The 24,434-nt window shown below is 43.4% G+C and overlaps 1 protein-coding gene across 6 annotated transcripts in view; it reads right to left on the bottom strand.

The window, feature by feature from the left end:
* Positions 1 to 13,885, bottom strand: part of NBEA (neurobeachin) — a 575,138-nt gene extending 561,253 nt beyond the window's left edge. For all 6 annotated transcript variants that reach the window (XM_075851713.1, XM_075851718.1, XM_075851715.1 and 3 more), the window contains exon 1: positions 13,292 to 13,885. In XM_075851713.1, coding sequence (XP_075707828.1) covers positions 13,292 to 13,501 — 210 coding nt within the window. In that variant the 5' untranslated portion in view covers positions 13,502 to 13,885. The remainder of the gene's footprint in view (positions 1 to 13,291) is intronic.
* Positions 13,886 to 24,434: the final 10,549 nt, after the last annotated feature.

Below are 24,434 nucleotides of genomic sequence, written 5' to 3'. Positions count from 1 at the left end.
GCAATCCGAATCACTGCAGCCCGGTCTTCCTTAATTTTCTTTAATACCCTGGGAAGGGATCTCCAAATTCCTGACCACTGCACAGACTCAAAGCGTCCACAGCTAGAGGATGATCTAGAGGGTTCAGAGAGTAAAATTTGCCTACTTACTTGTTTTCCCTGGTGGCAAAGAGATCAATAAGAGGAAGATCCCATCTGGAAACAATCTGCAGAAAATATCCCTGTTCAAGCACCACTCGCCTTGCCTGAATCTGACCCTGCTGAGGAAGTTTGCAACAAAACTGTCCTTTCCCCTGAGATGAACAGAAGATAAGCTGTCAAGGTAGAGTCTGCCCAGAGGAAAATTGACTGTTATTGCTTGGAGGTAAGGAGCTCTGTACCTCCCTGGCAATTTATGTAAGCCACTGATGTTGCATTGTTTGAATAAATTCTGACATCCTTTCCCTGTAATAGGGGACTTGCAGCTAGGAGACCTTTTTTATGGCCATCAGTTCCATGAGATTTGAAAAGGATGATCTCGTCAAAAGCCCATCTTCCCTGCCAGAGATCCTCCCCCAAGTGAGCTCCCCAAATCACTGGAGGCCTGACGTAATTGCTGGTTGTTTATTTTTATCCTACTGAGAAAAAAAAATAAAGCCTCTACCCTTTATGTTAAAGGGAACCTTCCTTCCACCTTAGGGTCTAGATCTGTCTTTATGGGGGGAAAAAACGGATTCCCACGTGGGGAACAGAGACAGAGAGAGAACTTCATTGACCTAGCCACACAAGTAGAAGAAATTCTAGGTCTAAGGCTACCTGCAGCGGATTCCCAGGACTCCCTAAACTCGACACTTCAGCTACTGGGGCATCCACACTAGGGGCCTTACCCCAAATAGCTTTTCACCAAAGGGATATTTCCTTTTTATGAAGGAAGGAATGAAGTACTTTCTGTCGGGATTCTTCCATTCTCTGTCATTGAGGGCTTTCACATTAAGATGTACCGGAAATTCCCTCTTTTCTGACACGGATCTAGATTCCCTGACATCCTCTAACCCCATTGTCTCCCTGGCTGCTTTTAACAATTGTTCGGTATCTTCTGCCTGGAAGGAGGTACTACCAGACTATTCATTAGACGAGTCCGATTCAGAGGCTACTTCGCCCTCACCTGAAGCTGAGCCGGAGTCATCAGCACGAAAGAGAGCAGAGGGTGCACCCGAGGCACTAGGCTGAGAACTCTTCCTCTTGAAAGCTTCCAATGAGGAAGCCACTTCATCCCTCACAATTTGTTTGATACTGTCTATTAAAGAAGGCGACTGCACAGCAATGACCCTATCCAGGCAGACCTGACAAAGGGGTTTAGAGTAAGTCTTTTAGCAGATTCCACTAGTCTTGGCTTTACTTAAAGGGGCTCTGTCACCACATTATAAGTGGCCTATATTGTACATAATATGATCGGCGCTGTAATGTAGATTACAGCAGTGTTTTTTATTTAGAAAAACGATCATTTTTAACTGAGTTATAACCTATATTAGCTTTATGCTAATGAGTTTCTCAATGGACAACTGGGTGTGTTTTACTATATGACCAAGTGGGCGTTGTACAGAGGAGCATATGACGCTGACCAATCAGCGTCATACACTTCTCCCCATTCATTTACACTGCAGATAGTATTTGCAGTCACATAAACACACTATAACGCTACTCATGTGTCATTACAATGTATATACACATTACCTCCAGCCAGGACATGACATGTATTCAGAATCCTGACCACTTCTGTAGCGTCTCTGTGAGTTACAGCACAGCAGGCGTAGTCTCGCGAGATTACGCTGTAAACTGTCATTCACAGCAATATCTCGCTGTGCTGTGCATCACACAGACGCTACAGAAGTGGTCAGGAGAATGAATACACGTCACGTCCTGGCTGGAGGTAATGTGTATTCATTATCATGACACATGAGTAGCGTTATAGTGTGTTTATGTGACTGCAAATAGCGATATAGTTATGTGATGTGAATTTTTTTTTTTTTAATTAGATACATATCTCCAATGGGAGCAGAAGCTTCCCAGGACAACCTACCTGGAGGACAGGAAACCTGAAACGGAGGTGTGGAGGGGTGTGAAACTTCTTATGTCTGGTATTGTATCTCAGTCTCTTTCAAGCACATAGGGCTGACACAGCACATGAACAAAAAGTAGTGCTTATCCTGGGAATAAAATACCTTTTTATTCGAATTTTAATCTATCCCTTTAAGAGCTTTCCCATTAACCGACTTGCCCTTTAAAAAAAAAAAAGTGTCACCTAAAAACCTAAGCCACTTTGCAATTCACTTCGATTAAAAATACTGCACAATTGCTGAGGTCTCAAATTGCCTATGTCCCCAAACCAGGAAGAGGCCGGTCATTCAAAAATTCATCCTGCTGCCGATGTTTCTTACATGGCCGAGTCCGCGCAGCTATTTTATGGTCTGCGCTCTTCGTTGCTTGGCGCATGTTCAGACTGCAGTTCTACCACCACTACTCAAGATGCACTTTTTTTTTTCTTACCGCACAAGCTCGGCCATGTCCATACACTTCTATGGGTTCCATTGACTTTAATAGAGCCCACAGAAAGCAAGATAAAGCCAAGCATGTGTAGTAACACTTCTCAACCACTTTCCAGGATCTGAGCGCTGAGTGAGAATGACACTGCGCTGGTGAATTGTAGGAGCGGGATCACGTCATCATATAGAAGATGCCAATTTCCTCATTAGGGAAAAAAATAAAAAATCCTCCCTGACTCCAATATGGTAATCAGTATAAATCCCTGGATGAATGTCCCATCTCCATAATATGGGACTAGTCCTTTTTTGCACTCTGTCTAGTTCAGTCATGTCCTTCTTATACACAGGCGCCCAAAAATGTACATAATATTCCATGTTAGCCTGACTAGTGATATGTATACAGAAAAAACGATGTTCTTGTCATGAGCATCTATGCTTCTTGATGAATCCCTTGATTTAATTTGACTTTGCAGCAGCTGCCTGGCATTAGTTGTTAGGCTGGGGGGTCACAGTTTTTTGCAGGTGGAAAATCTGCCTCAAAATTCAGTTTGGAATTTTGAGGCAGATTTTCCTCTGCCTGCATGCCGATTTTCGCCCGCGGCCATTGAACGCTGCGGGCATAAAACGCAGCGAAATACCCTTTCTCTGCCTCCCATTGATGTCAATAGGAGGTCAGAGGCGTAAACGCCCGAAGATAGGGCATGTCCCTTCTTTTTCCCGTGAGCCGGTTTTTGCGCTCATGGGGAAAAAAAAAACGCCTCCGTCTCCCATTTAAATCAATTGGAGGCATTTTCGGCCATTTTCTGGCGCATTTGCGGCTCGGTTTCCGCGTAAAAAAACTAGTCAAAAAACTCTGTGTGAACACAGTCTTAAAGTTAAATTAAGGGTATGCGCACACAACCTCTTTTCAGACATAATGGAGGCGTTTTACACCTCGAATTACGCCTGAAATGACGGCAAACATCTGCCCATTGCTTTCAATGGGTCTTACGATGTTCTGTGCAGACGAGCTGTCATTTTATACGTCGCTGTCAAAATACGACGCGTAAAATGACGGTTCGTCAAAAAAAGTGCAGGACACTTCTTGGGACGTTTTTGGAGCAGTTTTCTCATAGACCCTATTGAAAACAGCTCCAAAAACGGTTGTAAAAAAACGCAGCGAAAACGCCGCAAAAAACGTGACTTGCTCAAAAAACGTCTGAAAATCAGGAGCCGTTTTCCCTTGAAAACAGCTCCGTATTTTCAGACGTATTTTGTTAATCGTGTGAACATGCCCTAACTGTCCACAAATATCTCCAAGTCTATTTCAGTGGCAGTTCTACCCAGTGTTTTAATATTTAACGCATGATTCAAAAATAAATTAGATTTTTATAAATTAAACAAAATGTTATAGCGGTTTTTAAACTTCACCAATATTGTTTTTTCTGTATACAGGGCATCACTGTGGCTCGGTGGTTAGCATTATCTCCTTGCAGCAATGGGGTTTGAATCTGACCAAGAGCAACATCTGCATGTCCCTATGTTCTACCCATGTTTTTTTAGGTTTCCCCTGGCTATTCGGTTTCGTCTCGCACTCCAAAAAACATAATGATAGAACCGATCATTATGCTTTGAACCATCAGACCAATATGAAATTGGCTCTGGTTTAGATTGTTTGTTTTTTTCTGTATTTGAGAAATAGCTACTTTTTGTTGTGATTGTTGCGCTGACCATCCAATATTTGTGTAGTGTGTATGTGCGTGTCCGAAATAGTAAAATTAGGGCATATCCTCACAAGGCGTTTTCTGTAAAAATGACAGGATATCAATCTCTATAAAACGGTTATAATTACGATTACTGGAATATATAATATATATGAAATTTTCGGCAGACTTTACATTTACTTTAACATTTATGAATCTAGTGACCAAATGTCACCAAACGTCTTCACAAGACCAGATGGTAAGCATCGTAAGGCTATGTTCACACGGCAGCGTCTGTAACGGCTGAAATTACGGGGATGTTTTCAGGAGAAAACATCCCCGCAATTTCAGACGTAACAGCATGTGCAGGCGCTTGAACGCCGCGTCCATTACTGACGTAATTGGCGCTGCTTTTCATTGGAGTCAATGAATAACGGCTCCAATTACGCCCCAAGAAGTGACAGGTCACTTCTTTGACGCAGGCGTCTATTTACGCGCCGTCATTTGTCAGTGGCACGTAAATATACGCCTCGTGTGAACAGACAAACGTCTGCCCATTGCTTTCAATGGGCAGATGTTTGTCAACGCTTTCAAGCCGCATTTTTCGGATGTAATTCGGGGCAAAAACGCCCGAATTACGCCCATAATTAGTGTGCGTGAACATACCCCAACAGAGGTTGTTTAACAGCTTCCCAAACAATTTAAATTTTTTCCTCCCCACCTTCCAAAAGCCATAACTTTTTCATTTTTTAGTTGATATAGTCTTAGGAGGGCTTTATTTTTGCGGGAAGAGTTATAGTTTTTCGTAAGAAAAAAAAAACATATGCGTTTTTTAGGTAAAAGACTGACAAACGTCTACCAACGTATGAGCATACGCTAAACGTACACGCTATAAAAAATAAAATAAAAAAAAAAAAAGACAGAAAATGGTATACTTTTGTACACATTTTTAATGGCCCAGATTCTTATAAAAAAATTTAAAAAAGTATATGCTCGGCGGATAGCACAAACGCGATGTGAATGGGGCCTGACATGGGATTTTAGAACTAATAATTTAGCCTGGAAGTGTAAAGTCATATTTCATTAGGGCCTGTGGTATAGTTTATTCCTTGGATAATATATAAAAAAAAACAACAACACATTATGGATTGAAATAATAGGTATTAACTACCCTAAAATCATGGCGGCTTCACTTTATACAATGATTTTAATCATATTATATGATGGTTATAATCACACTAATGATTGCGGAGGTGATAACCTGAACTTCTAAACAGACAAGATCCAATCCAAATTATATGAATATGATCATTAATAGTATTAACCTTAAAAATGTACTTTAATTAAAAAGGGAGAATTATTTCAATCAGCCACCAGAAGAGATTTCTAGAAAGAGACGAGTGGTTTGTAATGCTCCTCAGTCACATGACGACGCGCGGCCGCACCAGCAGCCTGTCCGGTATCATGAAATAGGTTTATTTATTTCCTTACGTCATCGTATAGCAGCATCCTACCCAGAATGCATTGTGACTGCAGCTGCTCTCCAGACTGATTAGCTTCCTGCTGATAAAAGAATCAGCGCTCCCATTGGACGGACAACACACAATGCATATTCAATGCACGGCGAGAGGAGATTTATTCCAATTACTAGAGAACGGATCAGGGAGAAAATACTGCAAGACATGTCACAAGTCTGGCAAAGGTTAGCCCAGAGAGAAGCAGGTATATATATATATATATCTCATCACAGCCACTAGAAAAGGGCTTGAGAGAAGCCCCAACACTGTATATGGGTTAATAAGGACCTTCACTTTACTTTTGGAGCGCTGCCTCATCCTTGTATTATAATTATATACCGTATATATATGGCTCAGTTCACACCTGAGTATTAGTCTACATGAACACGTTGCGTAATTTGATGTGGGAAATCCACGTCAAAACCGCAGATTAAAACACAGATAGATTTCGCAGTTAATGCTGCTTTTTTTCTTTCATTTTTAGGGTATGTGCACACACACTAATTACGTCCGTAATTGACGGACGTATTTCGGCCGCAAGTACCGGACCGAACACAGTGCAGGGAGCCGGGCTCCTAGCATCATACTTATATACGACGCTAGGAGTCCCTGCCTCGCTGCAGGACAACTATCCCGTACTGTAATCATGTTTTCAGTACGGGACAGTAGTTGCACGGAGAGGCAGGGACTCCTAGCGTCGTATATAACTATGATGCTAGGAGCCCGGCTCCCTGCACTGTGTTCGGTCCGGGACTTGCGGCCGAAATACGTCCGTCAATTACGGACGTAATTAGTGTGTGTGCACATACCCTTAGGTGCGTTTCTCTGCATTTTGATGCATATTATCTGCTGCGGATTTTGTGCTTTTTTTAATACAATTTATACAGTTCTGAGACCAAACAAATTGAAATGCGGCGGATTTTACAAATCTGCATCGCTGGTCAATTTATGTGAACAAAAGTTCTGCAACGTGAAGAGGAGTTTACCTAAAATATCTCATTGACTTTGTTGGTAATGTATTAAGCTGTGCATTTGCAGCAGGAAAATCTGCACGCTATCCACATTGTGTGAATGTGGCCTTTAGGTTATGTGCACACATAGTGACCAAAAACACAGAGCTGTTTTCAAGGGAAAACAGCCCCTGATTTTCAGACGTTTTTTGAGCAACTCGCGTTTTTCGCGGCGCTTTTTACGTCCGTTTTTGGAGCTGTTTTCATTGGAGTCTATGAGAAAACAGCTCCAAAAACGTCCAAAGAAGTGTCCTGCACTTCTTTTGACGAGGCTGTAATTTTACGCGTCGTCGTTTGACAGCTGTCAAACAACGACGCATAAATGACAGGTCGTCTGCACAGTACGTCGGCAAACCCATTCAAATGAATGGGCAGATGTTTGCCGACGTATTGTAGCCCTATTTTCAGACGTAAAACGAGGCATAATACGCCTCGTTTACGTTTGAAAATAGGTCGTGTGAACCCAGCCTTAGAGTCTTTGGGTATGTTCACACGCAGTAGTTTCAGATGTAATTCGGGCGTTTTACGCCTTGAATTACGCCTGAAAAAACGCCCCTAATACGCCTACAAACATCTGCCAATTGCTTTCAACTGGAATTACGATGTTCTGTTCCCACGAGCCTTTATTTTACGCTTCGCTGTCAAAAAACGGAGCGTAAAAAGACGCTCCGTAAAAAAGTAGTAGCACGTCACTTCTTGAGGCGTGTTTTGGAGCTGATTTTCCATTGAACACTATGAAAAACGCCTCAAAAAACGTCTAAAAGGAAACCTCAAAAGAAGCTCCAAATTTCACTCTCCGCTTCAAAAATGCCTGAAGATAAGAGGCTGTTTTCTCTGAAATCCGCTCCGTATTTTTCAGACGTTTTTTGTTAAGCGTGTGAACATACCCTTATAGATAATGGATGGCTTACATAGCTCTTGCACACGACGAAGGTCGGGCCGTGAAAAACAGTCTGTGTGTCAGCCGTATATCCCAGCCCGACTACAGTACAGGTGAACGGGACTCCTGGCATTATAGACGTTTATGACACTACGAGTCTCTCCCTCCCCACAGAACTGCCATTTCGTACTGAACAAAATGATACAGAACAGAACAGCAGTTCCGTGGAGAGGCAGAGACTCGTAGCATCATAAATGTCCATAATGCCAGGAGTCCCGTTCACTTGTACCACGGCCGGGCCGAAAATACAGCCGACACACGGACCGTTTTTCACAACCCAACCTCGGTCGTGTGCAAGAGCCGTTAGGCTCAATAGTTCACATCTCGTTTTCAGGTACGTTGGAGGTAAACGCAGGAAGTATTCCCTGATGGATAGTTCATCGTGCCCATAGTCCACAATGCACCCAGCATATGGTGAACAAAAAAAACATTGTCCTTTTGGCATACGCTGGGCCGGTATGCGTTGGCATACCCGTTTTATATAACTGTATAGAAAATCGTGGTCTACAGTGCTTTTCTATGCAGGCGGACAAAAAAAATAAAAAATAAAGTATACTACGCCATGATAATATATATATATATATATATAATTTTACAATGGGAGTATATTTCTGACATATGCCACTGAATGCCTAAGGCCGGACTCACACAGGCGTGTTCGGACCGAATGCCGGCAGTATTTCCCGGACCACACACACTGCAGGGAGCCGAGCTCCTAGCGTCATAGTTCTTAATGACGCTAGGAGTCCCTGCCTCACTGCGCAAAACTGTTCCGTATTGAAAACACGGTAAGGGTATATTCACGCGGGCTATTTTCAACGCCTCCAAACATCTTCCCATTCCTTTCAATGGGAAAAACGGCGTTCAGTTCTCACGGGGCGTTTTTTAGGCGGCCGTTTATAAATACGGCCGCGTAAAAAAAACGCCTCGTAAAAAGTGCAGTTTTTCATTGACTCAATAGAAAAACAGCCATAAATAGCGCAGCCGAAAAACGCTACTTTGAGTAAAACACAGCAAAAAAAAAACAAAAAAACGTTTGGAAATAACTCCCGATTTTAAGCCAAGCGTGTGAACATACCCTTACTGTACGGGACAGTTTTCCCGCAGCGAGGCAGGGACTCCTAGCGTCATAGATAACTAGGATGATAAGAGCCCGGCTCTCGGCAGTGTGTTCGGTCCAGGAAATGCGGGTGACATACAGTCCCATTTATCACGGACAGAACACGCTCATGTGAATCCGGCCATAGAGTAGCATACATTGGAAGCATGCGTCAGGGAATACTCCTGACGTATATCTCCGACGTGCCTGAAAAACTAGATGTGAACGGAGCCAAAGCCACCCAAATAGCTGTAAAACACACGTTGCGGATTATGCGGGGATTTTCTTGCGGCAAATGCGCAGCTCAATACAGTACCAGCAAAGTAAATGAGATTTTAAGTAATTTCATCTACACGTTGCAGAATTTTTCCGCATGTCTATTAACCTGCGATGCAGATTTTGTGTTTCGGTTTCAGAATTGTATAAATTCTATTAATAAAACCGCACCAAAACGCAAAAAAAAAAACAAAAAAAAAAAAAAAACACATCTAAAAAAACCCCCCTCAAAACTGCAAACTTTACCTGCGTATAATCTGCGGTTTTGATCAAATTACACAACACGTGCATGTAGCCTAAGGGCTTATTTAGATGAACGTGTAATATGTTAGTATATGGGGCCGTGCAGACTGTCCGTGAGTTTCATGCAGCGTGTCCGCTGCGTAAAACTCACGACATGTCCGTTATTTGTGCGTTGTTCGCACATCACGCACCCATTGAAGTCAATGGGTGCGTGAAAATAACGCGCAGCACACGTGTAAGCACTTCCGTGTGACGCGCGTGATTCGCGCAACAGCAGTAAAAACTATGAATGAAAACAGAAAAGTACCATGTGCTTTTCGGTTTACAAACATATAAACAGTGTTAGGCCTCATTTACACGAGCGTAATATACGCGCGTGCAACGCGCGTGCTTTTCACGCGTGTTGTACGCACCTATATTACTCTAAGGGGCAGTTTAGACGATGCGTGAATTTTGCGCAGCGTGAGTGCGTTGCGTAAAACTCACGTCATGTTCTATAATCGTGCGTTTTTCGCGCATCCACGCACCCATTGAAGTCAATGGGTGCGTGAAAACCACGCATGCCGCACGGAAGCAATTCCGTGCGAACTGCGTGATTCGCGCAAGAGCTGTCAAAAGGATGAATGTAAACAGAAAAGCACCACATGCTTTTCTGTTTACAAACATCCAAACGGAGTGTCAAATTAGAGATGAGCGCACCGAACTTCACCGGGTTCGGCCGAACTCGTTTTGACCGAACCCGGCAAAAAATGTTCGGGTACACGACGTCAGGAGACAGTCACTGCCCACGGTGCTGAAAGACTTAAACTGTTTCAGCACCATGGACAGTGACTTTCGATCACAATATACATATACGTGTAAAAAAAAAACAGAAGTTCGGACTTACCGATAAGTCCCGGCTCCTTCCCCCAGTCCGACCTCCCGGGATGACAATTCAGTCCAAGTGACAGCTGCAGCCAATCACAGGCCAAGCACAGGCTGCAGCCAATCACAGGCTGCAGCGGTCTCATGGACTGCCGCGTCATCCTGGGAGGTGGGGCCGGATGACGAGAGGGACGCGTCACCAAGGCAACGGCCGGGAGACCGGACTGGAGGAAGCAGGAAGTTCATGGTAAGTTTGAACGTCTTTTTTTATTCACAGGTTGGTGTATATTGTGTTCGGCATTCACTGTCGCGGGTGCTGAAAGAGTTACTGCCGATCAGTTAGCTCTTTCAGCACCTTGGACAGTGACGGGCGTCGACTAGCCTCATCTCTATGATGGCGGCTGCGCGAAAATCACGCAGCCGCGCATCATACACGGATGACACACGCAGCTGTCAAGTGCCTTTTGCGTGCGCAAAACGCAGCGTTTTTTGCGCGCGCAAAACGCACACGCTCGTGTAAATCAGGCCTTATAATGATGGCGGCTGCTCGAAAATCACGCAGCCGCGCATCATACGGGGCTGACACACGGAGCTGTTAAGTACTTTTTGCGCACGCAAAACGCACACGCTCGTGTAAATCCGGCCTAATACTAATCTCATAACTACCATGGTCTTGATCAAAACGTTAGGCGCTGGTAGCATATCCGTAGACGCACTGAATACCTCACCCCTGGGATTATACTCATCACTGCACTAGTAGAAGCGCAGCACGGTCTATAGAACAACTTTTATAGATCAAAAGGGTTTTTCCTAAAAACACATATCACTGAGGCCACAACCACGATTACGGGCACAGATGGCCGTGGACTGTCACCCACATTTGCGGGTCGTGCTACCATTATAAACTATAGGAGCGCGGTCAGCAAATTAAAAAAAAAAATAGTTAATGTCCTATTTTTTGCGGGTCATTTCTACGGCCCAGACACTTACCCATAAATATACGGGAAGGTGTCCGTGGGCAATAGAAATTAATGTATCCGGATTTTGCATATAAACATTACGGTTGTGTGCGTGGGGCCTTACCACCAATTCCAAAACCAGGCCGAGTCCTGCAGACTGTATGTACACTCACTACTCCTTAGAAATGAATGGAAGTTACGGACACCTATACCGCTACGTCTATATTCACATTAATATTGTGAGAACACATACATCAAATACTATGGAGAACAATAGTGCGACAATGGCAACAAAAAAAAAAAAAGTATTCTTTCAACACCAAAGCAAATTTTGCTGCAATATCAATATTATCAGACATTTCTATCATTTGTGTTGATCACAGGCCTAGTTACACAAAGCAATAAATCCCAACATAAATAATCAAATCATCCGCCCCGCACTCGTCTCAACTATTCTGCCGCAGCTCCAGCTCCCTGCATCAGGACAAATGCCAAGGAGCAGATGGCAGCAGCATCAGCAACGCAACACCTGACAGGAGGAGACAAGACGCTCTACCCATGAACTCTCTTTTGTCAATGAGCTTTACCCTCTAAGTGCCAACGTGACCGTCCACGCGCCCACATACTACCAGACAATGAAGGCATTTCATGGCTCTGCGCATTAATCCATTAGTTGGAATTGTGATTCTTAAGACGGCACTAATGAAGCAGTTATAACGCCTGGTGCGAAGGATTATCGGGTCATGTTCGCTATAATAGGAAGAGAACAGATACAGAAGGAGCCGTTTTGGAGTCTGATGAATACAAGAATAAAATTTGTAGTTAAAAAGAATTTTAAATAAATTATATATAAAAGAGATACAACATAAGTGACAGATCCACAACAATGGCGGAAACCATGCAACTTTGAAACACGAGGACCCTTAGATCCACCTATTCAGCAGTGAGATGCGATTTCATGGCAGCAGATGGGGGAAGGGAGGCCAGGTCACAGCCTCTAAAGGCCCAGGTTTTATGTCGTGGCAGAAGAACACTACAATTCTATTGCTACATTGTCTTCCATTCACCACCATTCCTATCAGTACACTCCAGACCTTCTATCAATAGCTCATCAATCCTGCCACCCCGAAGAATCGCGCAAAGTCAATTCATTTCCATGAATATTGTATGGACAATAGCGTGACTAAAAGGCCATTAATGTCAGCTGAAGCATTCCATTATTACAGGTCTTTAAAATCACCGCAATAAGGGGCCTGGTCAGAGCTCAGAGGTGGATGACGATGATGATGATGAGGCCTGCATCCACGCCATGGGAAATATCCATAATGTATATAAATGTCACATCAAACCAATGAAGGATGAACACAATGTATATAGACCAGACCTAGACCCTATGGAAGGACCGGATACTTGGCGTTTAGTAGTCCCATATAGGCCAGGTCCTATAATTAAGGGATCCCACCACCTTCATCACATGTATATTTACATGCAGGCTACACGGAGGGCGCCAGGCCAGGTTTCCATGCACCCCGGTGTCTATAACCAGATGCATGATGAGCAGACAATACACCAGCAGCAAACATTAACCCCTTCCCGTCCCAGAGAGGTGAGGCCAATGACAAGTGCTGCTGCATTAACACTAATCCTGGGGGAAGACATTGTACATAGCTTCCAAGATACCACAGCATATGGGCCATTCACAGCAACAGCACCCCAGGGGATGCCAGCTTTAACCCTTTATATATCTGGAGGTAAGACAGGTGCCATAAACTTACCATGGACATAATGATTATTTAGGAATCGTCCATGGTATCAGAATGATGGGAGGGGGTGACATGGGTGCCCTGTGGTTGGGGTCTGTTGCAGTCATTGGCACTCAACATGCCAGTCATGGGATTTCAGTAAACTGTTGCGATTAATCGTTACAATTATGGGACAATCTGTTAATTTGCAATGATCCTGGGCTGATCAAAGACTTATCAGATCGATAATGGGGCATCAGAGGGTCTGCCATACAATGCAAAGGCTGGAACCTTCTAATAAAGGAGGAGGGGGCAGACCGCCCGCTGTCACCAGAAATAGGGTAACAGCGGCACAGCAATGAATGGAGAGGGCACGAGGCAGCGGAGCCACCGATCTCCGGCGGGTGTGATGTGGGCACACGGTACAGAGGATCTTACCAGGTTGAGCACGGTCTCCACGATGTCCCGGTTACTGACCTCCCCGACCTGTATAAGCCCGATAAGGACGGCGAATTTCATCCTCATATTGCGGATGGGCACCGACGGATTGATGACCCCGCCGGGCAGCACCATGGAGCCGGAGACACCCGGGGCATCCCTGTCCGGGCAGCCGGCCCCCGGCACAGGCTTGTTATCAGCACTGGCCATGTCTCCGCACACAGCGGGGATGCCGGGCTACAGCTGCTGATAATAGATCCTCCGGATATAACGGGGCTGATGATGACTAGTCACAGCGATCACCCGGCAACACAACACACGGCAGTCACAGAAAGGAGGGAGACACCTGCGGGTGATGCACTGACTAATCCACGGTCCCCGGGGTATGGATCCTGGCAGAGCCCCCCTCCATCACCTCACGCGCCTGACAGATGATCACCCAATGCTACGAGATTTATCCGGGCCACTACAGCCACAAGCGGGTCACTGTCGCCGGGTAACAGGATAACTGCGGCGGCTGCAGCTTGCGTTGTTATGATAAGAGCAGACACCGCTCACTCCTCCGCCATGTTGACGCCCCCTGCCTGCGGTAGGGTGAACTGCGCCTGCGCCAGTGATGCCCGGGGGCGGGGCCGAGTCCGCCTAGCGACCACAGGGATGGACAGGTGTACAGGTGCCCCGGGCATAGATAGGGGGCATCTTATATGGGGAGCTCAGCATCTCACACGCGTCCTATGCATTGTCTGATACACTGCTTAATAATGCGATCATCTTCTGATAGATATATCCCGTATATATCCTCATTCATTCATACTATATATATCCCTGCATCCCTATATTTCTTCCAGTATCTCAGTATAAGCACATCTATATATCTACACACACATTCATCTTAATATATTTATATAACTATGTCTAGTTCGGCCACAACGATTCCTCAATCCTGTGCCAAACAAGTGTGCCAGGACTATGCTGCCCTGTCTGGCATGTGGCAGGCACAATGTGGTGAGCTCAATGGCATGGGCAATTCTGAGTTAAAGTGGTTGTCCACTTTTAGCAAATTAATGTTCTTTTTTTGTATAATTATAACATTTTGCTATGTACTTTCTGTATTAATTCCTCACCGTTTTCAAGATCTCTGCTAGCTGTTATTCAGTAGAAACATTCATTGTTTGCTTCCAGTGGATACAATTCTGCCCATGGCCATGTGTTGGACACACAGGTGCTGGGGTCATTACAGGGTCATGTGATGGACACACAGGTGCTGGGGTCATTACAGGGTTATGTGTTGGACACACAGGTGCTGGGGTCATGTGATGGACACACAGGTGCTGGGGTCATTACAGGGTCATGTGATGGACACACAGGTCATTACAGGGTCATGTGATGGACACACAGGTGCTGGGGTCATTACAGGGTTATGTGTTGGACACACAGGTGCTGGGGTCATTACTGGGTCATGTGATGGACACACAGGTGCTGGGGTCATTACAGGGTTATGTGGTTATGTGTTGGACACACAGGTGCTGGGGTCATTACAGGGTCATGTGATGGACACACAGGTGCTGGGGTCATTACAGGGTTATGTGTTGGACACACAGGTGCTGGGGTCATTACTGGGTCATGTGATGGACACACAGGTGCTGGGGTCATTACAGGGTTATGTGGTTATGTGTTGGACACACAGGTGCTGGGGTCATTACAGGGTCATGTGATGGACACACAGGTGCTGGGGTCATTACAGGGTTATGTGTTGGACACACAGGTGCTGGGGTCATTACCGGGTCATGTGATGGACACACAGGTGCTGGGGTCATTACAGGGTCATGTGATGGACACACAGGTGCTGGGATCGTTACAAGACACAGCTGTGATACACAGATATCGTAAGGGTCAGTTCACACGTTGCATAAATACTGCGAATTTTCCGCAATGGATTTAGTTGTGGACAATCCACAGCAAATACAGTAGCAGGAAAGTGGATGAGATTTAACAAATCTCATCCACACGCTGCGTAAATACCGCTCAGAAATTGACCTGTGGTGCGGTTCATTCCGCAGCATGTCAATTGTCTATGTAAACGCTGCTTATATGTTGCAGGATTTCCCCATTGAATTCAAAGGGGATGTACATCCCGCATCAAATAGCAGTTGTTCTGTTTTTTTTGCGGCGGATTCGCAGCGATCCCGCTGCAAAAAACTGAAAAATAAAATAAACTTACCTAGGAGTCTGTGTTTCATCCTCCTGGGATGACGCTTCATCCCATGTGACCACCGCTGCAGCCAATCACAGGCTGCAGCGGTCTCCTGGGATGAGACATCATCCCAGGAGGCCGGCCGGCTTTAGTGCTGCAGTTTATCGAAGCGGGCAGACAGGGCGGATGTGCTGCGTGCTATTACACAGCGTATCCGCCACGTGTGACTAACTGTAGCCTAACTGTAATGATCGCAGCCTCTGTGTGTCCATCACATGACCATGGACAGAATTTTATCCACAAGAAGTAAACAATGAATATTCCTACTGAATAACAACAAGCAGAGGTCTTGAAAACCGTGAGGAATTAATACAGAAATTATATTTTAAATTGTATAACTTTTAATTATACAAAAATTAACATGAATTTGCTGAAAGAAGACAGAATTAAACAGTCTCTGATTTAAAATAGAAAAAAAAGTTTGCACTGTGCAAAGACTTGCACAATGTAAATAAGGGACTATTGGCCGAAGCTGGCTAAGTGCAGGACGGGACGTGCTGAGCAAACAGGAGACAGCGCAGGAGTGTCCAATCCGAGTCAATGCAACTATGTCCGCTTCCCAGGACCCTGACCTATGCACCTGTTAGAATGGAAGGTGTTTACTGGGATGTCCGAGCATATTGGCTCCATACTAGTCACTTCGGAATTACCAAGCAGGCAACATTTTTGAGAAGTCACAAATCCCCTTTAAGGTATCAAGCAGAAAATGTCATAGTGTAGTATATAAAGTAGTCAAGATTTGATGTAAATAAGTTGCAGTTATTTTAAAAAAGGATCATTTTTACATATAGCCACCAGTGGCTGGATCTGAAGCTCCATTTTTCTTTAAGACCCAGGTCCTTTGGTTCACAGAATCAGAAGGTGGGCATTATTTAGACTCTTTTGTAAGAAGGTCCCCAATCTTGGGCATTTAGGCTCAAGTCTGGGAATCCCGCCTTAGGCCCCATGCACACGACCGTGCCCGCAATCACGGTCCGCAATTGCGGGCACGGCCGGCCGCCGACTGCCACCTGCATTTTCGGGCCGTGCTCCCATACAAAGTATGGGAGCACGGCCCGCAAAATGCAAAAGAACGGACATGTTCCATAATTTTCTGAACATTTCTACGGCACGGACACCCATCCGTAGCGCTACGGAAAGGTGTCCGCGTTCAATGAAATTGAATGGGTCCATTTTTGAGGACCGCAATTGTGGTCCACAAAAACGGAGGTTTTTTACGGTCGTGTGCATGGGGCCTTAGTAAGTGTGGATGCCTTCCTCTATGCTCTAGATGTTCTATATGACGACGCAAATGTCGCCTCTTCCACTGCTGCTCAATTAAGCTCTTTAAGACAAGGACGCAGAACTGAAGAGGAATACTCTGCAGACTTTAGAGGGTCGGTTACTGATAGTGATTAGAATAATTCCACCCTCTGTAGTCAGTACCGTTTGGATCTGTCAGAGCAGGTTAAAGATGTCATGGTATCGTTTCCTCCATCTGACTCTCTGAACAACCTAATTTTGCAGGCCATAAACATCGACCGGCGCATCAGAGAGAATGTCAGAGCGGGAGGCTACCATATATCGTCCTGCCGTCTTCCCCTATCCTAATGATATGGAGACAAAACCAATGCAAATTAGTCCGCTGAGGCTCTCCAAGGTGGAAAAGCATTGGAGGAGACACCTAGGTGTCATGGAAGCCAATGGCTCAAAATATATTAGACTGAAATTTAGACGAGTGTTCGAACAGACACTCACGCCAGACACTTTATCCAGCATCCTAATCAGGAGATTTCATACCGATATATATAGAGAGAGGAGAAATAACACACAGACGCTGCTGGTATGCTCAAAATACTCCTCTGGAGGTTTATTGCCAAACTCAATTACAATACTATCATTCAGAAGGGGTGTAGACTTGAGGTTAATCAATCAGAGACAATGTGACTATTTGTTATTCAGCCAATTACAGACACACGATACATTCCAGATACATCATTATAATTCTTCACACATCAGGTTTGAAGGTGGCCTTATCTCTCTTGGCAAGAATATTCCTGTAAGATGGGGGAGGCATTCCCACATGCATATTTGCCACCCTCCCATCTCACTCCCTGTCCCTTCTCTGCAAGCTTCGTATGGGAACCAAGGTCAAAGATAACTAACTAAGAAACATAGGAGATCAACATTAATATACTTGTCTTTAAGGAACAATGACTTTCTTATTCACTACAAAAGAACCAAGATGGGAACTCCAGACAAGATGGCCGCTGCACGAAATTAAATAATTTAAACATTATTATAATCACTTTCACATAATACATATCTTAGTAATTCGGCATCCTGCTTGATAATTCATAATGTAATTACATACAGAGAATATAAGCAAATAAACCATCCTTCACATAGGTATTTGTTTATATTGTATAATAAGGGGCAAATTGACCAGTAGTGTACCCTTATGACAGGAAACTTCAAAGCCTTGAAGGTAAAAGTGAAAATCCTCTAGGCTCATTTAATTTCTCTCCCAAAAGTATACTGTTGCTTTTTACTAAGGTTGAGTAGGAACGTGTATCCTTGCTTGTAGACTGTGGCGCTGCAGCAGATTTTATAGATGTGCCTCAACATTTGGGTAACACTTCTGTGCCTCTGGAGAACCCCATTGGTATTTGTGCCTCAGATGGTACCCCTTTATCAGGTATCTAAAAAGTTCTGCTCCCCCAGTCTTAAGTTGTCAGTAGTAGCTATCCACTTGGAGACTATTTATTTTTATTAATTAATTCTCCTCCTTTTGGTTACGCCTGGTTAGCCCTGCACAATCCAGTAATTGATGGGGGATTCTGGTGAATTAACCCAATGGGGAAAAGTATGTCCAGGGAGGTGTTTTAAACCCCCTATTCATATCGCTTCCACTACTCTACAAGGTCTGCCTGCAGAATACCACGTGAATATGTAAATGTGTTTTAAAGGTAGACCGCTAATGTTCTTCTCCATCATAGGAAATATGACTGCCCCATAGATCTGGTCCTGGGCTCTAAGATTCCCGAGGGGAGGAAATATGCCTTGTCTGCTCCTGAGACCTGGGTGATAGGTTAATATATCAAGGAAAACCTGGAGAAGAGATTTACTCGTCCCTCCAGATCCCTAGCCAGTGCCTGCATCTTTTTTGTGGCCAAGAAGGCTTTATTGTCGCAAATGAATGCTAAGGATCACAAGTGACAACCATGCACCTTCTTTTCCCAAAAGTTTTCTGCAGCTGAATTAAACTATGATGTGGGTAATCGTGAGCTGTTGACTATTAAATTGGCCTTCGAGGAGTGGAAGCACTGGTTGGAGAGGGCCTAGTTTCCGGTCATGGTATCAAACCACAAGAATCTCTTGTATTTTGAATCTGCCTCGAGTCTTAACCCTAGACAGGCTAGATAGATATTATTAGTTTCTAGGCTCGATTTTGTCATCACCTTTTGTCCAGGCTCCAAAAAACTTAAAGTCGAGGCCCTTTAATCACAGTTTCAAGTTGTATTTTTACACATGGTATGCTGTGTGTAGTGTATATTTGTAATACATTTGTGGATGATGGCCAAATATTGAACGGCCTCTGTTTCAGCTTTTTTTTATCGTCGCATTCCAAGAGCTATAACCTTTTTATTTTTGCGTCGACATAGCTGTATAAGGTCTTGTTTTTTGCGGGACAAGTTGTATTTTTTAATAGCACCAATTTGGGTACATATAATTTATTGATGAACTTTTATTAACTTTTTGGGGGTTAATGGAAAAAAAAACTAATTTCGCCACATTTTTTTGCATCTTAGATTTACGCAGTTTACTGTGTGGTATAAATAACACAATAACTTTATTCAGCGGGTTGTTACGATTGTGGCGATACCACATTTTTATAGATTTTTTATGTTTTACTACTTTTACACAGTAAAAACACTTTTTTTTTAAATTATTTGTTTTTGTGTCGCCGTGTTTTAACCCCTTCAGGACTGAGCCTGCTTTGGCCTTGAGGACGAAGCCGATTTTCTCAAATCTGACATGTGTTACCTTATGTAGTAATAACTTGGGAATGCTTTTACCTATCCAAGTGATTCTGAGAATGTTTTCTTGTGACATATTGTACTTTATGTTAGTAAAAAAATTTGGTCGATAAATTTAATATTTATGTGTGAAAAACACCTAAATTTTGAGAAAATTTGCAAAAATTTGCACTTTTCTAAAATTAAATGTATCTGCTTGTTAGACAGACAGTAATACCACACAAAATAGTTACTATTTAATATATTCCATATGTCTACTTTATATTTGCATCGTTTTTTGAACATTCTTTTATTTTTCTAGGACGTTACAAGGCTTAGAACTTTAGCAGTAATTTCTCATATATTCAAGAAAATGTCAAAAGCCCATTTTTTCAGGGACCAATTCAGTTCTGAAGCGGCGTTGAGGGCCTTATATATTAGAAAGAACCCATAACTCATCCCATTTTGAAAACTGCACCCCTCAAAGTATCCAAAACAGCATTCAGAAAGTGTTTTAACCCCATAGGCATTTCTCCGGAATTAAAGCAAAGTAGAGGTGAAATTTACAAATTTCATTTCTTTTTGTCAAAATTCATTTGTAATACAGTTTTTTCTGTAACACAGAGGGTTTTACACGAGAAATGCAACTCAATATATATTGCCCAGATTGTGCAGTTTTTAGAAATATCCCACATGTGGCCCTAGTGTGCTTATGGACTGAAGCATCGGCCTCAACAGCAACAGGTTTGAAGAGGTCTTGTGGTGCCAAAACAGTAAAAAAAAAAGAAAGTGACCCCATTTTGGAAACTACACTCTTCAAAGAATTTATCTAGGGGTATAGTTAGCATTTTGACCCCACAGTTTTTATGCTAAATGTATTTGAATTAGTCTGTGAAGATGAAAATCTACTTTTTTTCTGAAAAAATATAGAAATTTTTAATTTTCACAAGACATAAAGGAGAAATTTCACCCCAGCATTTGTAAAGCAATTTCTCCCCCGATTACGGCAATATCCCAAATGTGGTAATAAACTGCTGTTTGAACCCACAGAAGGGCTCAGAAGAGAAGGAGTGTGATTTGGATTTTGGAGCGCTTATTCTGCTGGATTCGTTTTGAGTGCCGTGTCACGTTTGCAATGAACTGGAGGGACCAAAACCGTGGACCCAATTTTGAAAACTACACCCCTCGCTGAAGTTTATCTAGGGGTATAGTCAGCATTTTGACCCCACAGTTTTTATGCTAAATGTATTTGCATTAGTCTGTGAAGATGCGAATCTACTTTTTTTCTGAAAAAACTGAGACATTTTTAATTTTTACAAGGAATAAAGGAGAAAAACACCCCAGCATTTGTAAAACAATTTCTCCCGATTATGGTAATACCCCATATGTGGTAATAAACTGCTGTTTGAACCCACAGCGGGGCTTAGAAGTGAAGGAGCGCTGTTTGGCTTTTGGAGCTCAGATTTAGCTGGAATAGTTTTCGGGTGTCATGTCGCATTTGCAAAGCCGCTGAGAGACCAAAACAGTGAAAATACCCCAAATGTGACCCCATTTGGGAAACTACACCACTTATGGAATCTATCTATGGGTATGGTGAGTATTTAGACGCAACAGGTCTTTTTCAGAATTTATTACAATTAGGCCATGAAAATGAATATCAACATTATTCCCATTTTCATTATTCCCACTAAAATGTTGAATTTTTGAATTTTCACAAAGAATAAAGGAGGAAAAAGCACCCCAACATTTGTAAACCAATTTCTCTCGAGTACGGCAATACCCCACATGTGGTCATAAATGCCTTTTTATTAGAAATTAATTAACCCTTTCTGGACTGATCTATTTTTTGCTTTTTTATTTTCGTTTTTCATTCCCCGCATTCCAAGAGCCATAAAGTTTTTATTTTTCCATCAATAAAGTGGTGTGAGGACTCATTTCTTGCGGGACCTACTGTAGTTTTTACTGGTACCATTTACGTAGAACTTTTTGAGCACTTTTTATTAACATTTTTTTAGAGCTGAGGACTAAAAAACAGCAATTTTGGCGTTTTAAATGCTTTATTATTTACAGCGTTCACCATGTGAGTTAAATAATGGTATATTGTAATAGTTCGAACTTTTATGGACGCAGCGATACCAATTTTGTGTATTTTTTAATTTTTTACATTGCCTTAGTGAAAAAATTGGGAAAAGGGTTGTCTTTTGGAATTTAAATATTTAATTTTTTTCCCGAATAACTTTATTTACTTTTTTTTTTACACATTTTATTAGTCCCCCTAGGAGACTTGAACCAGCGATCATTAGATCATTGGTACAATACACTGCAATACTAATGTATTGCAGTATATTGTAATTTTTACAAGCTCCTGTATCAGCGCAATCGCTGTTCCTGTCCGTTAGTCCTGGGTGTCAGCTGTGTATTACCCGCAACATATGGCACGGGCTCGGCGCGTGAGTCGGCTCCATACATCCCCCCCGCACACGACGACATGCTGTTAAGTCGTGGTGCACGAAGGTGGTGCGGAGTGAAAATTACAATTTTCCACTGATATGCCATTTGAGTGCACAATATGTTGTCCCCAGTTTGTGTCACTGAAGACAAATACCTCATAAAATATTAATCGGGTATGGCGATGCCAGATCTGTGGCCGTAAACTGCTGTTTGGGCACGTTGCAGGGCTCAGAAGGGAGGGGGCGGCATTTGGCTTTTGGAGCGCAGATTAAGCTTGGTAATAGTTCTGTTTGGCGTTTTGCTGGTATTTCAGTTTAGAATGTGGGGGTATATGTAAGCTGGGCAGAGTACATCAGGGGTATAATAAGAGGGTATAATAATGGGGTAAATAAATAATAATCCGCAGATATGTGGCCAGTGTCGCACTGATAAATGGTGTCCAATCTTATCCGCTTTTGGAACGCTCTGCACATATTGCATCGCCATATTCTGAGAGCCAGAACTTCTTTATTTTTTCTTCACCGGAGCTGTATGAGGGCTTATTTGTTGCAGGACAATCTGTAGTTTTCATTGGTACCATTTTTAGGTACATGCTATTTTTTTGATCACTTTTTATTCCATTTTTTGTCAAGCATGGTGACCAAAAACCAGCAATTCTGACAATGTTTTTTATTCTTTTTTTTTGGCGTTCATCCTGCGCTATAAATGACAATTTTACTCTATGCTGCAGGTCGATACGATTACGGCGATACCAAATGTAAATAGTTTTTTTTACGTTTTGCAGCGCTTGCGCGATAAAATCACTTTTTTATAAAATAATTTATTTTTTGTGTCATCATATTCTGAGAGCCATAACTTTTTTATTTTTCAGTCAAAAAAGCTGTGGTAAGGGCTTGTATTTTGCGGAACGGGTTATAGTTTTTATTGGTACTATTTTGGCATGCATGCGACTTTTGATCACTTTTTATTGTATATTTTGGGAGGGGTGGTGACCAAAAAATATTGATTCTGGCATTGTTTTTTACTTATTTTTTTTGTGGTGTTTACCGTGCGGGAAAAATAACATTATAGTTTTATAGTTTTGATCGTTACGAACGCGGTGATACCAAATATGTGTACTTTTAACGTGTTCATTTTTTTCCTATAGGCTTCTGTACATGGCAGCCTGGAAGCCATTGTCTGGCGTCCAGTTGCCATGGGTACCATCGCCAGCGCCCGTGATTTCACGTGGGGGCTGGTGATCTCCGCTAATCTCCTTAAATGCAGCGATCGCAATCGACCGCCGCATCGAAGGGGTTAACTGGCGAAATAAAAAGTCACTGCCGATGGGGGGGGCGGAGCTAACCTTGCTGTGTGATGGTCGCTTGATCCCGGCGCTCCTCACAGAGACACAGATTTCTACAGCTGGAGGGCTGTTTTCTTACTTACGATTGTCCGCACGAATCGAGACAAGTCGAGTGATTCCCGGGGGACACTGAAGACCGGTAAATCGCAGTCGGAGATGGAGAAATTCCTCCACAAGAAGCATGTTTCCCCGGCCGGGAAAGGCAAGATGGCGCTGGAGAACCCGCCAGAGGAGTGTCGAGGAGACGATTCGGATGATGACAATTCCTGCACTCACTCTGATGCCAAAGGTGGGTCCGATCCTCTACCTATCACCAGAGCATTTCTGAAAAAGGCTTTGGCTAGCGCAATGACCCCAGTCCTGAAGGAATTATCCTCTATTAAAGCAGATATACAACACGTGGGGCAAAGGGTGGCAATGCTAGAGGATACTCAGTCCAGCCATTATCCAACAGGCTGATGCATTTCAGAGTGCTGTGGCCTCTCAATTTTCATATTTGAACCATACTTACCTGCAACTTGAAGATCAGGAAAGCCGCAACAGGGGGAAAAATATCAGGTTGCGGGGCATCTCTGAGATTATCTCGACGGAGGAGATTTTACCCACTGTTAGGAACATTTTTGCCACACTCTTGGGCCAAGAAAGAGCGCCGCAGGTTATTATTGAACGTGCTCATCGCGCGTTACGACCTAAACCGATACGGGATGAGCCTCCCAGGGATGTCATATGTGGCCTGCTTATTACCTGGACACGGCGGCCATTTTAACAGCCGCGAGAGCGATTCCAGACCTGAAATTTGAAGACAGCAGGATTGTGGTCTTTCAAAATTTGGCGGCCAGTACTTTGACCAAACGACGTCTGATGAAGCCCCTGACTGAAGCTCTGTGACTGAGGAATATACCCATATGCTGGTTGTTTCCGTTCGGCTTGCCATTTTGAAAGAGGGTCGGCAGATCACCATCAGAACACCGGAGGATCTTGTAAAGGATCTGCCAGGCACCGCTTCTGTGTCAACGCCCATAGGTAATCAGTCTGCACCTGCTTCTATGTCTGTGAGACTGACTCCATCTTCCACCACCCAGGATGGCAGGCTTA

The sequence above is a fragment of the Rhinoderma darwinii genome, chromosome 2, assembly GCF_050947455.1.
Source record: "Rhinoderma darwinii isolate aRhiDar2 chromosome 2, aRhiDar2.hap1, whole genome shotgun sequence".
NCBI lineage: Eukaryota > Metazoa > Chordata > Amphibia > Anura > Rhinodermatidae > Rhinoderma > Rhinoderma darwinii.
Note: the sequence above shows the minus strand (reverse complement) of the source record. Positions and strands in the feature narration are given on the sequence as shown.